This window comes from Dissoconium aciculare (genome assembly GCF_010015565.1).
Source record: "Dissoconium aciculare CBS 342.82 unplaced genomic scaffold K489scaffold_2, whole genome shotgun sequence".
Taxonomy (NCBI): domain Eukaryota; kingdom Fungi; phylum Ascomycota; class Dothideomycetes; order Mycosphaerellales; family Dissoconiaceae; genus Dissoconium; species Dissoconium aciculare.
In genome coordinates, this window is record NW_022984952.1 from 1,818,230 (window position 1) to 1,831,202 (window position 12,973).

General features: G+C 53.3%; 5 protein-coding genes across 5 annotated transcripts; 1 reads left to right on the forward strand and 4 right to left on the reverse strand.

The window, feature by feature from the left end:
- Nucleotides 1-205: 205 nt before the first annotated feature.
- Nucleotides 206-2,244, forward strand: K489DRAFT_376902 (kynureninase). The gene has a single exon (XM_033604022.1). The coding sequence runs from the start codon at nucleotides 565-567 to the stop codon at nucleotides 2,065-2,067; it is 1,503 nt and encodes a 500-aa protein (XP_033463524.1). The 5' UTR covers nucleotides 206-564; the 3' UTR covers nucleotides 2,068-2,244.
- A 268-nt stretch (nucleotides 2,245-2,512) lies between these two features.
- K489DRAFT_367694 (Oxysterol-binding protein) lies at nucleotides 2,513-3,718 on the reverse strand (the record flags this gene model as incomplete). Its single annotated transcript, XM_033602882.1, has 1 exon — nucleotides 2,513-3,718. One exon carries the CDS (start codon nucleotides 3,716-3,718, stop codon nucleotides 2,513-2,515), a length of 1,206 nt encoding a protein of 401 aa, XP_033463525.1.
- Nucleotides 3,719-4,303: 585 nt separating this feature from the next.
- On the reverse strand, nucleotides 4,304-7,792 carry K489DRAFT_376904 (vacuolar protein sorting-associated protein 35). The gene is made up of 3 exons (XM_033604023.1): nucleotides 7,420-7,792; nucleotides 5,148-7,338; nucleotides 4,304-5,071 (listed from the first exon to the last, which is right to left on the reverse strand). Exons 1-3 carry the CDS (start codon nucleotides 7,551-7,553, stop codon nucleotides 4,760-4,762), a joined length of 2,637 nt encoding a protein of 878 aa, XP_033463526.1. The 5' UTR covers nucleotides 7,554-7,792; the 3' UTR covers nucleotides 4,304-4,759.
- Nucleotides 7,793-7,855: 63 nt separating this feature from the next.
- On the reverse strand, nucleotides 7,856-9,575 carry K489DRAFT_376905 (uncharacterized protein). Its single transcript, XM_033604024.1, has one exon. The coding sequence runs from the start codon at nucleotides 9,439-9,441 to the stop codon at nucleotides 8,038-8,040; it is 1,404 nt and encodes a 467-aa protein (XP_033463527.1). The 5' UTR covers nucleotides 9,442-9,575; the 3' UTR covers nucleotides 7,856-8,037.
- Nucleotides 9,576-10,163: 588 nt separating this feature from the next.
- Nucleotides 10,164-12,029, reverse strand: K489DRAFT_376906 (uncharacterized protein). Its single transcript, XM_033604025.1, has one exon. It carries the CDS (start codon nucleotides 11,630-11,632, stop codon nucleotides 10,334-10,336), a length of 1,299 nt encoding a protein of 432 aa, XP_033463528.1. The 5' UTR covers nucleotides 11,633-12,029; the 3' UTR covers nucleotides 10,164-10,333.
- Nucleotides 12,030-12,973: the final 944 nt, after the last annotated feature.

Here is a 12,973-nt window from a genome sequence, read left to right on the forward strand (position 1 = left end):
TGCTGACTAGGCCAGCTTCGTCTTATCGCTTATCGGAGAACACCCGGGGTAGGGTACGCAGATTGTACCTGAAGCTGTGTATGCTTTGGTATGCTGAGCACGTACAGCACAAGTATCTCGGTGTGGATCGTGCGCCCGGGTGATCACCACCACCATCACCTCACCACCTTACCCACATCCTGCCGTGCCTGGGCTGGCTGGCTGGCTGGCTGGCTGGCGGTCAAGGCAGACAATTGCCCGTCGAGCTTTGTCATTGTTCGCTGCACTGACCTTCCCAACAAACGCGGCGACATGCACTGCAAGAGTGGGAGCCACATACGACAACTGCGTGTATGACGCAACACTGTCACGTCGCCGTACATGCGTCACAGCAAGAAATGGGCTGGGTTGATGAACTCGTCGACGATGTCATTCCCGAATTCTCCCCACCTTGATAGCTTCCGGGTGCTTGTATGCGGACCTGCATATCGGTGCATACCACCACGCCGAACCATAACTCGCACAGATCTTGTTGCATGTCGTTCTCGCAGACCTGGAACGACTCGCTAGGGTCTGTTTGCAAACATGGTCGAGGCAGATCTTGCTTCCGTAGCATATGCTCAGACTCAAGACGATGCCGACCCGCTCAGGCAATTTCGTGATCTCTTCCTCATCCCGAGCAAAGCCGACCTCGCCAGATCCACAATAGTTTCAGATAATGACGAGAGTCCCGCAAGCAACGCAGATCCGTGCACTTACCTCTGCGGCAACTCCTTGGGCCTCCAACCAACCTTGACTCGAAAATATTACGAGGAGTATTTGTCCGTATGGGCTCAAAAGGGCGTCTTTGGTCATTTCAAGCCCATATCCGATACTCATCTTCCTCCATGGTTACACGCCGATGATGATGTCCGAGCCGATATGGCCACAGTGGTCGGCGCCCAGGAGAGCGAAGTGGCAGTCATGCAGACCTTGACAGCCAATCTGCATTTGATGATGTGCAGCTTCTACCGTCCGACTCCAACGCGAAATAAGATTTTGATTGAAGGCAAGGCCTTTCCAAGTGATCATTTCGCTGTCGAATCACAAATTGCATTTCACGGCTATTCTCCGAAGGATTCCATGGTTCTCCTCGAGCCCCCAGTGTCAGCAACCTCTCCTGTCCCGTTGATTTCTACTGCTCAAATTCTCGAGGCCATCGACCAACACAGCTCCGAGCTAGCTCTGATTCTTCTTCCTGGCATCCAATACTATACAGGCCAATTCTTCGACATCGCCACCATCACCGCACACGCTCGCGCCAAGAACATCACCATCGGCTGGGATCTTGCACACGCCGTCGGGAATGTCCCTTTGCATCTACACGACTGGGACGCCGATTTCGCAGTGTGGTGTACGTACAAATACCTGAACAGTGGTCCCGGCAGCATCGGAGGCTGTTTCGTACACGAGCGACATGGCCACATCACCACCACCAACACATCCGACTCTTCCGACCCTCAATTCTCATATCATCCCCGGCTCTCCGGCTGGTGGGGCTCCGCGCAATCCTCCCGGTTCGTCATGGCCAACATCTTCACGCCCATTCCCGGCGCCGCGGGGTTTCAGGTGAGCAACGCGAGCGTCGCAGACACAACCGCCGTGCGCGCCTCGCTCGACGTTTTCAAGCGGACGACACCCGCTGCGCTGCGCGAGAAAAGCCTCCGCCTGACGGGCTACTTGGAGAGTCTACTCGACGGATTGGCTGAGAGGCAGCAGGGCGGGGCGCAGTTCTCGATCATTACGCCTAGGGACCCGAAGCAGCGCGGGGCGCAGCTGAGTCTCTTGCTCAAGCCGGGATTGTTGGAGAGTGTCATGGCGACGTTGGAGGCGGCGGGCGTGGTGGTGGATGAGCGGAGGCCAGATGTCATTCGGGTCGCGCCAGCGCCGTTGTATAATTCCTTTGAGGATGTCAGACGTTTCGTCGAGGTCTTCGAACGAGCGTGTGAGGTTCCCACCGAGTCTGGGAATGCTGGAGGGAAGGATGCGACAGGGAGTTTAGGAGTAGACGGCGGCAGGGGTGAGAAGGGCTGGAGTGAGATCAAGTGATACGTTTCATCTATCGGAGCTAATGCGCCATACGAAAGTGTAGTTTGTTACATTTGAAAAGAGTTACAAACGACCAGCCGTAGACACTTCGTATTTCAAGAGATTCGTCCAATAGAATTTTACTGCAATGTGCTAAGGCCACATTGCTAGAGTATGGTATCATAACGCTCTCAACTAGGGAGCGGGATCGTCTCGTCATTTTCGTTATCGTGTAATAGTGGCGTGCCGCAAAAGAAACCTACTACTCTCTCAAAGAGCGGAACCGGTCATTCTTTACTTTTCCCATGCTGTTTGCCACGAATAGTCGAGGACCAAGATAGGGCATTCATGTCCCTGACTGAAGAACACATGCAGCCCTGAGTATCTGTTTCGACTGATGGTGGTAATCAAGTACCGCGAACGCTTTTGAGACGTTCGTCTGATACAGCGCAAAATCGCAATGCGCTCATTTCCAGCCATCCTTCAATGTCTCACTCAGCGCGTTGTACGGCGGCTTAGCATTGCTCGCCTTGGCGGAGTCGAACAACCACACGCCACCCGTCTGGTCTTGCTCCAGGGAACCATGCGGGACTTCACGAATGAGTTTATCAGCGATAGTGATGTTGTTGGTCTTGGTGAAAAACGTTCGCTCCCATGGTTGGTTGGTAGCAGCTTCCTGTTTGCGAAGTGCCCGCTGTTGCTCCTCTAACAGCGTCTTCTCGTGCCCAACTGCATTCATGTCACCTTTGAGGATTGCGTCTGCAACCTTTTTCCACGCCCGTCGTGATTCGAGAGGGTCTTGATTTGCAATGTCAGCGACCTTGAGAACAGACTTGGGCTCAGACTTGGCATCGTAGCGGTCGACTACGTGTTTTCCAGCGTCCTTGATGGTGAAGGAGTCGCTCCAGCTGCCCTCGATGGTGTACAGTACGTCAGACTTGCTCTTCTCTTTGCCGTGTGGGAAAACAACGGCTGATAGACTGTTCTTGGAACCCGACACCCATCCTGCTCCAGCGTAATCAATTCTTGTGGTGTAGCCTGAAGATGAAACAATGTAGCTGCTCTTGTTCAATTCCACGTATGGAGAGCCACGAATCAGACCCTCAATGTGCAAGGACGGAAGAGTAATGAGGTAATCCTCGTCGTAGGCATCGATGTGCAGAATTGCGTGCCCAACTTGTCGCACATTGATGGTGCTGCGGAAGCTGGCCTTTTGTGCATTGTATCCCTGAAGACGCACGCCGTGCTTCTCGTTCCAGATGCTGTATGCAGTCACCGGTGGATGGTGGGAGACTTGTTCGCTAACGAGATGTGTCTCGCCTTCTGTATCCTCCCACTTTCCCAGGAACAACTCGCCCAGAAATGGGTTGAGTGGCTTCTTTTCACTACCAAGCTTTTCATTCCGGCTTGCGTACTGTTGTTTGAGTGTGCTGAGGAACCATTTGGTGACCAGGAGTGCACGCTTCTGAGGGTCTTTCTCAGCGGCCGGGGCGACTAGGAGGCGTGGCATCTCCGCCCAGTAGGCAGAGAACTCGGTGAGCGAAGTGGTGGACAGGATAAACGCAGGCGCAGTCATTGTGGACAAGTCTCCATTGAATGAAGCGAGCTGCTTGAGGAACCCGGTCCATGATCCCTTAGAGGATGAGGGCACTGCTGCTCCTTCTTCAGACATGATTGATCGATTTGTTCACACGCGTGTCGAGGTTAGTGTTGGCAGTGATCGGCTTCGGAGTGATCGGCTTTCAAGTTTTCGATCACAATGTACAATGCCAAAAGGTTTTGGGTGGCACGTGAGGTGAATGGAAGGAGATATTGTAGGAAGACGAAGGGAACATGCACGTCCGATGTAATATAATAGATGGAGGCGTAGACAGGGAGAAACAGGGTCGAGAGAGAAGAATGTGGTGTGGCACCTGAGAGAGGAATACAAGCGTGCCACTTTGGTTTGTTGACGAATCTCTCTACACCCAGAAACAGGCAGGCTTGTACAAGACCGTCTAGCGACCGATGGCACTGGCAATTATTCTGATGATCCTTACTCCTCGCCCGAAGAGGGTCACGCCCGAGATTGTGGACAATGCTCTCTCTGCGTACTTCAACATGTATGTATCCCACGATTACCTATCGATTGCTGGGACAATATACTGCATGCAATAACTGTATAACCACCTGGGCATGCACAGTTGAACTACAGTTCGGTGTGGGGTGACGATCCCGCCAAAAGTCGAACGATCTCGCAAGTGGGAGTTCGGGAGAAGTGCAAGTGAGCATGCGACACTATCCAGGCGGCTACGTCATCGTTCCTTCTGCCCTTTGACCGTCATTGCCCCACGCATGCACGCGCTGCGATGATGATACAGTACAGTATTTACAATCATCAGACGACTTTCCAGGAATGATCCTGGCAGTGATGCGATCATGGCAAAGCTGGTCACGCCACAATCATCACCAAAGTTGGATTTCAAGACCAGAACGACGAGGTTATCCCCCTGGGCAGTCGGGTAATCGGTTCGCAGAGGAGGAATGTGTTTGAACGTCGTCAAATAGACCAGTGTCGTGACTTCGTCAATGCCCACGTGATATACACACTGTGTGAGTGATCGTCTATCTACCGTCTGGCTCTGCAATGCTACATACGATCTGGTACAATGCGAACATGGCAGATCCCATGCTTGACACGCTTTTCGTCTTTCGATCCCCACGACAATCTTGCTCACGACTTGATCTTCGTTTCCACACCCTCGTAATCCCGGCTCGAGATGTATTCCAGCGTACGCTGGAAATGCTTTCGAGGACTCTCCAAGGCGCTCACATTCTCGCTGGTGTTGAGATTGGAGTGGATGAGTTCGATCAGGCCATTGAGGTATTTCGTCGTGACGGCATCGTTCTCCTGGTCGAAGTAATACACGTATCGGTTCAGAATCTCGACGAAGAGCTCCACAGATACAGCGGTGTCCATACAGGCATCTGCGACTCGGAGCGCACGTTGGAGACATTCCAACACACGTTTGCCGTCGCGATAAGCCTAGTCGAAGGGAACAGTCAGCATTCTGTAACTTGATCCTTTGGATGACAGTAGGGTAATAAATGAAGTAACTAACCTCCTTGGCGCCCTCTTGCCTTTCAACCTTTTCAACCACCCACCACAGATGGCTCGCGAGGTAGACAGCACGGCACTGATCCGGCTTCTTGAGCAACTTGCTGCCGTGTAGCGCAGCCTTTGTGATGAGTGTATCGTAGCTCTCGCGACTGAACTTTTCTGAGCAACCCGAGAGTGCTCCCGCGATGATACAAATGGCCTGGAACTGCAACCGCGAATCCGAGATGGACTCTTCGTAGACGGTGAAAGCCTGAGCAAAGGATTCGTAGGCCACGTCCTCATTGTCACACTGACAGGCAACCTGGCCGCAAGAGACGAACAGGCGAAGTACGAGATCCGGCACGCCGTTGCTTGTGACTTTCGAATAGAGCGCTAACAGAGACGAATGCATGAACTTGTACAAGGCACCTGATTGTACCGCAAAGTCGTCATTCGATAGATGCTCCCTTCGCTTGAAATTCCGCGCCAACTTGAGCGATTGTGTGATGATGGCTGGTGTTGTGTACTTGATCCTTTCACCTCCCTCTGCAAGCGCAGAGCGGACTTTCTGTAGGAGCTGAAACTGCGCCACATTGTCGGAGCCTTTGATGAGGTGTACTATACGTGCGAGCCACCCCTGTTCTTCGATCGTCTCTTCAGTCTCGGCGGCGCCTCGGCGAACAGCACCTCCTGGATAGCCGGATCCGGATTGCATGCCTTCTTTGATCAGAACCGACAGTATCTGTAGGACGCCATCGAAATGCTCTGATGTTGTGATCTTGGTCTCGTTACGAAGCAGACTTCGAGCCACCTCGCCGGCCACTGCTCTCCGGGTAGGATACGGTTGTTGTTGGTAGAGTGGAACAAAGCTTGGAAGTGCGAGCGCGGTGAAGAGGGAACAGTATGCCTTGACTGGGCCGAGGAGCAGCGCCAGCATGTTCGCTTGACATTGCACGGAATGCAAATCTGTAGAATTGTTAAATCGCGCCACTTCCTTCGAGGCGTAGTGCAGCACCTGATCAACATAGTCAAGACGTTCCGGGTAGATGTTGAGCGCGAGATTCACAAGCGAGACAAGTAATGCTGTGATGTCCTGGATAGGCAGCCTTTGCATGCTCACCAAGTGCACAACCTGCTCGTAGAACACTTCGAACAGCTTCACATTACCAGGGATACCCTTTGTCTTTTCCGTGTCACCGTTCGTCTCTGGTGCTGATACTGCTTCACCCGAATCTGTCGCGGTCTCAGCTGCGCTGGTGGCGCCTTCGTCCGCATCTTTTCCTTCTTCGCCGTTCACAGCTTGCGCTTCCTCTGCACCTTCAGCCACGGCCTTCTCTGCCGCCTCTCGCGACAATTTGAGTTTCTCAAGAAGCGCAACAACAGATTTCTCCTCTTCTTCTTTGCGTTCCTCGGGCGACTTCGTCTCCGCTTCGCGGGATGCGAATGCAGATAGTCGATCCATAAGACCGATGACGATGGCCTTAGTGTTGACGTTCTGGTGCAATCTTGCGGTCGCGGCAAGCAGCTGATCCAGTGTATGCAGGTGAAACTCGTCGGGGAAAACTTGGGTGATGACTTCGAGGAGATATTCTTGCGCGAGTACGTCTCGGCACTGCACGACTTGTTCCAATAGGGGCTGCAGTATGACGTTCTGGTAGCTCTCCAGATCGACCAGCTGGCTCAGACGGACCAGATTGCTACCGACTAATAGCTGGAGCTCTTGTCGCTCCTTCGTGCGCTGCTCCCGTTCTCTCGAGTGTCCCTGATGTTGTAACCGTACCCACAACTTGTTCATCTCCACGAAATTGGTGAGGATGAAGCTTATGCTGTCTTGCAGATTCCCTTCTGGCCCATCTCCAGATCCTGTCGGAAGGCAATCCCGCGCCTGTCCGCTGAGGTAGTATCGCAGGAAGAGGCCGCGAACCGGATGCTGCACACCACGACTCATCTCCATCATGTCCTTCATAATCTCCTTGACAGGCGCTTCTTCAATTCCCATGTATACCGTTCCAACTGTGATCATCAAGTACAATCGTGGCACTATGTTGCCTGCATATTGCACTAGCTCGTATAGGTCGGCGAGGTGATTGGTGGGATGTGAGTCGCGAAGGTAGACGGAGAGATGGCGCAGCGCATCGAAGACCGACATGTAGAGCTCGTAATACTGCTTAGGTCCTAGACTGCTCGTCCGTAGTTCTGACACGAGTGTAGAGCTGGAGCTCGGTCAGCTCGATGTGCATACTTGAGTTGCTGTCGCAAGACATGTGCGATCCTCAGAGTCACGATATTCATACCTGCATTTGAGAGCGTCCATAAGTTTTCCGGGCGTCTCCAGGCATCGGCGCATGAGGACAGTCTGCTGTTTGACTACAGCCAGAGCATCCTCCAGCAGCCTCGCCTGGTCCTCCACCGGCGGAGGCGACGCCATCTGGTCGTCCAGCTTGAGGGTCGTCGCAATCTGCGGGATAGTTTACCAAGATATGAAGGCGACTTGTCAGATCGCGTGAGTATGTGTTATCGTCGTTTGCATGGTTGATCGTTCTGAGACGAGAAGGGAAGCCTCGTCACTCAATGCCCTGGTAGACTTGAGCATGCCGCATGCATCGCGCGTGGATAGCCCTGGAGCTTGACGTCGTTTCTAGAACCTCAGGCCAGCCATCCCACGTGTGAGCTACGGAGCGCCGAGAGGTGACACAGGAGGACTTCACGCAATGGATCACAATGATCTGTGGAAATTGATTACTGAAGGTGGAATTAAAGTCATACATCGTCAATCATGAATTATAGAACAAATTAGTCTCAACCGAGCACCCCAAAGACCCTCTTGTATGCTGCACTAGCAGAGTGGTCGTGACCAACGCCCTGAAAACTATCCATGCCAACTCCAAAAAGAACAGTTGCGATGCATGCCTTTAGGTAGCAGGCTCTGCAGAGTTCGCATGTGCCGATTCACCACAGATCACTCCAAATATACTCCGTGGCAATGTTCGCCTCATGATCTCTTTGGGATTGGCCTCGGCGAATGCGACTGCTGCCTCCGACTGTAATGCCGCCCACCAAGCAGGCCCTCCAGCAGGCGCTGCCGCGGTGGCGCTCGGTTCATTGGTCCTCTGAGTCGCGCTTCCCTTTAAAAGTGTCTTCCACGCGCTGGTGACAGGCCAAAGATCGCTTGTTGTCGTCGCTGCTGCTGCTGCCGCTGTCGTCGGTTTTGGTGTCAACGCAGGCCACATAGCAGTGTAAGTTGCTGTGAGCGGCTTGTATGATGTCGTCATTGGGTGATGAGGCATGGCGGAAAGATGCGGGCCTGCGTGCGACCCTGTTTTGAAGTGCGGTGCTTCTGGCATCACAGGAGCGGTTGGGACTACCACCGCTACGTCTTCTCCACCAGAGACGATGGTGGCCTCGACACACGGCATGGTGACGTAGCTGGTCGCGAAGGCAGTCGTCGTGACAACTTTGTCGCTTGAATTAGCCACGCTCGACGTCGGCGCTGCCCAGATCGCTGGCAAAAGTTCGGCCGAGACAGGCCCGGCTGCGTGAGGCGGCTCCATCGAAATTCCAAAGAAAGGTGGCGCTTGGGTCGGTTTGACATGAGAGGCATGGGTGGCGAGACTGGCGCTTGTAGAATTCTGGGTGGTCGAATCAGGACTTGGTTCAGCAGACGGCTCGGGACTCGACTCGGGGGTTGATTCAGGAGTCGGTTCGAGATTCGATCCGGGAGTCGATTCGGGGGCCGATTCGGGGGCCGATTCGGGGGTCGATTCGGGTGTTGACTCAGGGCTTGGTTCAGCAGTTGGAGTGGGAATGGACGTCGTTTCGATTGATTCTGGTCCCTCTGCATGGGTCTGCTTTGGCCCGTAAGCTTCAGGAGAGGAGGCTGCCATTGCCGTTGTCGCTTCACTCGTCGAAGAGCCTGTGGTCGCGCTCTCGGTCGAATCAGTAGTTGCGCTCGTCTTGGTCATGGTTGGCGTCGTATTTGTTTCGTTTTCGTCAGGTTGGACCCGAAGGGAAGTGTTGGGGCTATAAGTGAAGACCTCCGATAGGTCTGGCTTATCTGGAGACCATCCAGTGCTGGCCGGTCGCGCTTGGGCGATGGTTATGGCGATAGCCAAGGTCGTCTTTGCTGGCGACGCTTGTGCAGCCGTGTCAAGCATGGTGTGGTAGATTGTGGTGACGCCTGGCTCGTCTGCAGCTGCAGGTCCATTGACGTCTACAACGACCCATGTTGTTGGTGATCTCTGCGGATGTGGCAGTGCGTGGGCGTGTTGTAATAGGCACGAGCTGGCGAGCAGTATTGAAGGGAGTCGATACATCATCGTGGATTGCAATCGTGTGCAATGGCGTTTGCAGCGACTAGGGCTTGGTACGAGCTCGGAATTCTCAGCCCTATGTAGTCCAGGGATCTTGATTGAAAGCGTGTGATTGTTGCTTGATGGGAGGAATATTCTCTTAGTGCCGTCTAGCTCACTATATACGTGGCGTCTTCACGAACGATGCCTTCCAAACAGGAATGGCTGGCTGTATTCACCAACGGTTTTACATGGAGATGGTGGTTGTTTTACAAAAGGTGGCTGGTGTCTTCGACTGTTGCATGTGGCTGGCTGTGTCTCATCGGGGCATTTGCCCGCAAAGGGACCCTCCCGCACGGGCCGCTGACCGGGACAGCCACACTAGGACCAGCCGCACCGATTTACCGTTCGCCCCGGCAGATACTGCGCAAATGTGCCGAACAGATGCAACAACTCGGCATCGCAATGCTGGAAAATTGCTGTTTGCAGGTCAACGAGACGCGTACATCCAGCCTAGTGTCCGCATTGGGTTATTGCTTCTTTTCTTGGTTTCCCATGCGGTCTAGTCATCTGAGCAGCGGACTTTGACAACGGCTCGTGGCAGGCGACCATACTCATGTCTGTCACTCTGCGCGAGGCTATGGACAACCACACTGACAGTCTTGCCTACATAGAACAAGTGCACACAAAACAGATATCTCCGAGAACTTTCGCCTCGCACTGTTCGAGACTTTGCTGAGACTGGTGGCCCGCGTTCATCATCCAGAGATACTATGTGACACAATGGATGTCAGATACACGTTTAGAGAGATTTATTAAAAATAGGCATATCGCCGATTATTGTGAGAGAAGAGTGGAGTATAACACAAACAACCATGCAGATCATGAACCAGTCATCGCAAATGAAACAGCAAACCACTCATAGCCGACACGCCAGTGACTCCGATGGATTGGCCAACAGCCTCGAACGCAAAAATTCGGCGAAGCCTGTCTCGACACTTGCAGAGAACCGTACGTAGTGAGCCATTGTTGCACTGCTCGAGGCTGACGCGCAATTTTGTACGATGGCCCGCACGTCTAGCGACTCAAGATCGGTGATCTCGAGTAAATATTGCATCCACTCCATCCCGTGCCCTTGAGCCAGCAGCGCACAGTCCTTGGCCGAGTACTTCGGGATGCGGTCCCAGCCTGTTGACCCCGGCCGCCCGGCGACTATGCCGAGCTGCAGTCGCCGTAGCTTGATATTGTTGCCCCGCGTGGTGAGGTAGCGCATAGCATTGGACCACTCACACCTATCAAACTCCTTCTCATCCGGCAACGCGCGCTTCACAATGCGGATGCTCTTAATACAACTCCGGGCGTATGGCGTCAGATCTGCCAAGAAGGGGATGACCGCTTCGACATGGGTATCGAAGTCGAAGGTGTAGTGCCCATAGAGCAGCTCGCAGACCTCGGTGTGGATAAGTGTATTGGTTCGCATGATTGCGAGATTGTCCTCGATGCGAGGGTTGTTGATACAATGATAGGTCGTCTCTGCAGTCTGTGCGCGCATTTGGTTGGGACGCACACGGTACGACTTGCGAGTGTGTTGGCGAATGGTGGGATACAGCCTCGCATATCGCGCTGGGCTGATTGTTCGAAGCATGAGTGTCGGCTCAATTGGGAGGGCATCGGAATCCGCACTGCGTCGGAACTTCTGATGATCTGAATGGTCCGATGCGCTGGCACTGACTTTCTCGTACGATGGTCGAAGATGATTCGGATCACTAGGGAGGACCAGCAGCGCATAGATCTGTAATCGAATTTCCGGCGGAAGTCGCAGGAAGGGTGCTGCTTTCTTTGGTAAGGGCTCGGCTACAAACACAGGAGAGCTCTCTCTCGGCGCTGAAGTGAGCGTGAGGAAGCGTTGTCGCGTTTTCCGACGTGGCTCGTGATGATATGATCGGTCCGACATCTGGGGAGACATGAATGCGAGATGTGATGCCATCGGATTCGGCTCCATGCAGGGGAGGAAGAATGAATTAATCAGGCCTGTATCAATCGCTCGGGTTTGCTCATCACTATCGGTAGGCCAGCTCGAAGCCGGCCTCGGCGCCAAAGTCATCATTGTTGATGAAGCACCGGGAGGAGTGTATCGTTGGATATAGAAGTTGACAAGTTGTCGACGACGTAGCTCAGCGCAATTTGACTTCTTAAACTGGAGCGGACGAAGGCACATATATTTCAAGATGAGCTACCTTCAGCAGGCTGAGGTTGGGCGCCGTGGGCAGCAGAAGGATGGTAACCTTTTTACAAAATCAGGATGGATGATCCTTTGTGAATGCTTGTTCTGACAGATCGCTACCACAGACAAAGAAGCAAATCAGGATCAATCGCATCATCTTTTCCAACACCCTTAGGATGATGAAATCCACAGGCGCAGAGAGCTTATCAGCGCCGCATGCGCTGGCAGATGGTAGGGCGGTGCCAGGGTGCGTCGCGCGGAGTGCTCCGAGCCACCCTTTCTCAACGGCAGCACGTTCAGATCCCGTCTTGGGGGAGCTTGGCGCATAGCGTGCCAGAGCTCATCGCAGACCGGCAAACGGGTGTGGGTACGAGCAAGACAAGAACGAGAAGCGCAGCCAGAGGGAGGTGGTCTACGAGGAGGAGTTGGTGGTGGTGGTGATGATGATGTTGGATTGAAGACCACCAATCGCATGCTCACAGAGTGCGGCTCGTGGGGGTACAAGATCCGAAGTGACTTCAGCAACCTTGGAAATTGCGGAGTGCATGAGATGCAGGTGATGAGCACAGTCCGGCTGCGGTGAACGACATGCTTGCTGCGTATAACATCACCAGTACACTCCTTTGTTCTGTCCGTGTTGTCAAACAGCACATACCCATTCTGCGAGATGACAAGCAGCAGGTAGCTGCCAACTATGATAATGGAAATGATGATCATGATGATGGCGATGATGATGACGATGATGTTGCCGCTGCCACAGTATTACTGCACGATCAACATGTGATGGTCGATGTGGATAGACCTGCAGTTTCGAGCAAAGCGTGAAATTGTCCATGAACCCACCCACCCGGACAAGCGAACCGTTTGGCGCACCAAGTGTACACCTGGAGTACATTCCTGTCCTGTGCGTCCACTATCGAACTTCGGCGAGCGACGCCGTGCTGAAAAAGGGAAGTGGAGGAACATGAGGTGCACCCGATGATGAATGTGACTGGAGCCAACGGACCTCCATCACCTCCAACAGGTGTTGTAGAATTACAGGATTGCATTACCTGTTGTTATCAGATGCAACACATATAGGTCCGGCAATGATCACAGTGAGGTGAGTATATGCGCCTACAAAACCCGATGCCCTGCTACAGTATTATACTTGACCCCAAACTCCATCATTCCCGCAGCCATCAATTAGGAAAGGTGAGATTCTACGTCATTGCTTGTTCTCTGGTATCACGCATCAAGAGAGGGCCCGAGGAATATTGACACCTGGTCACGATACGAACATGATGTATAGTGAAGCTGTCTGAGCTGTTGCTATTCGCGAACGTGATGGCAGCG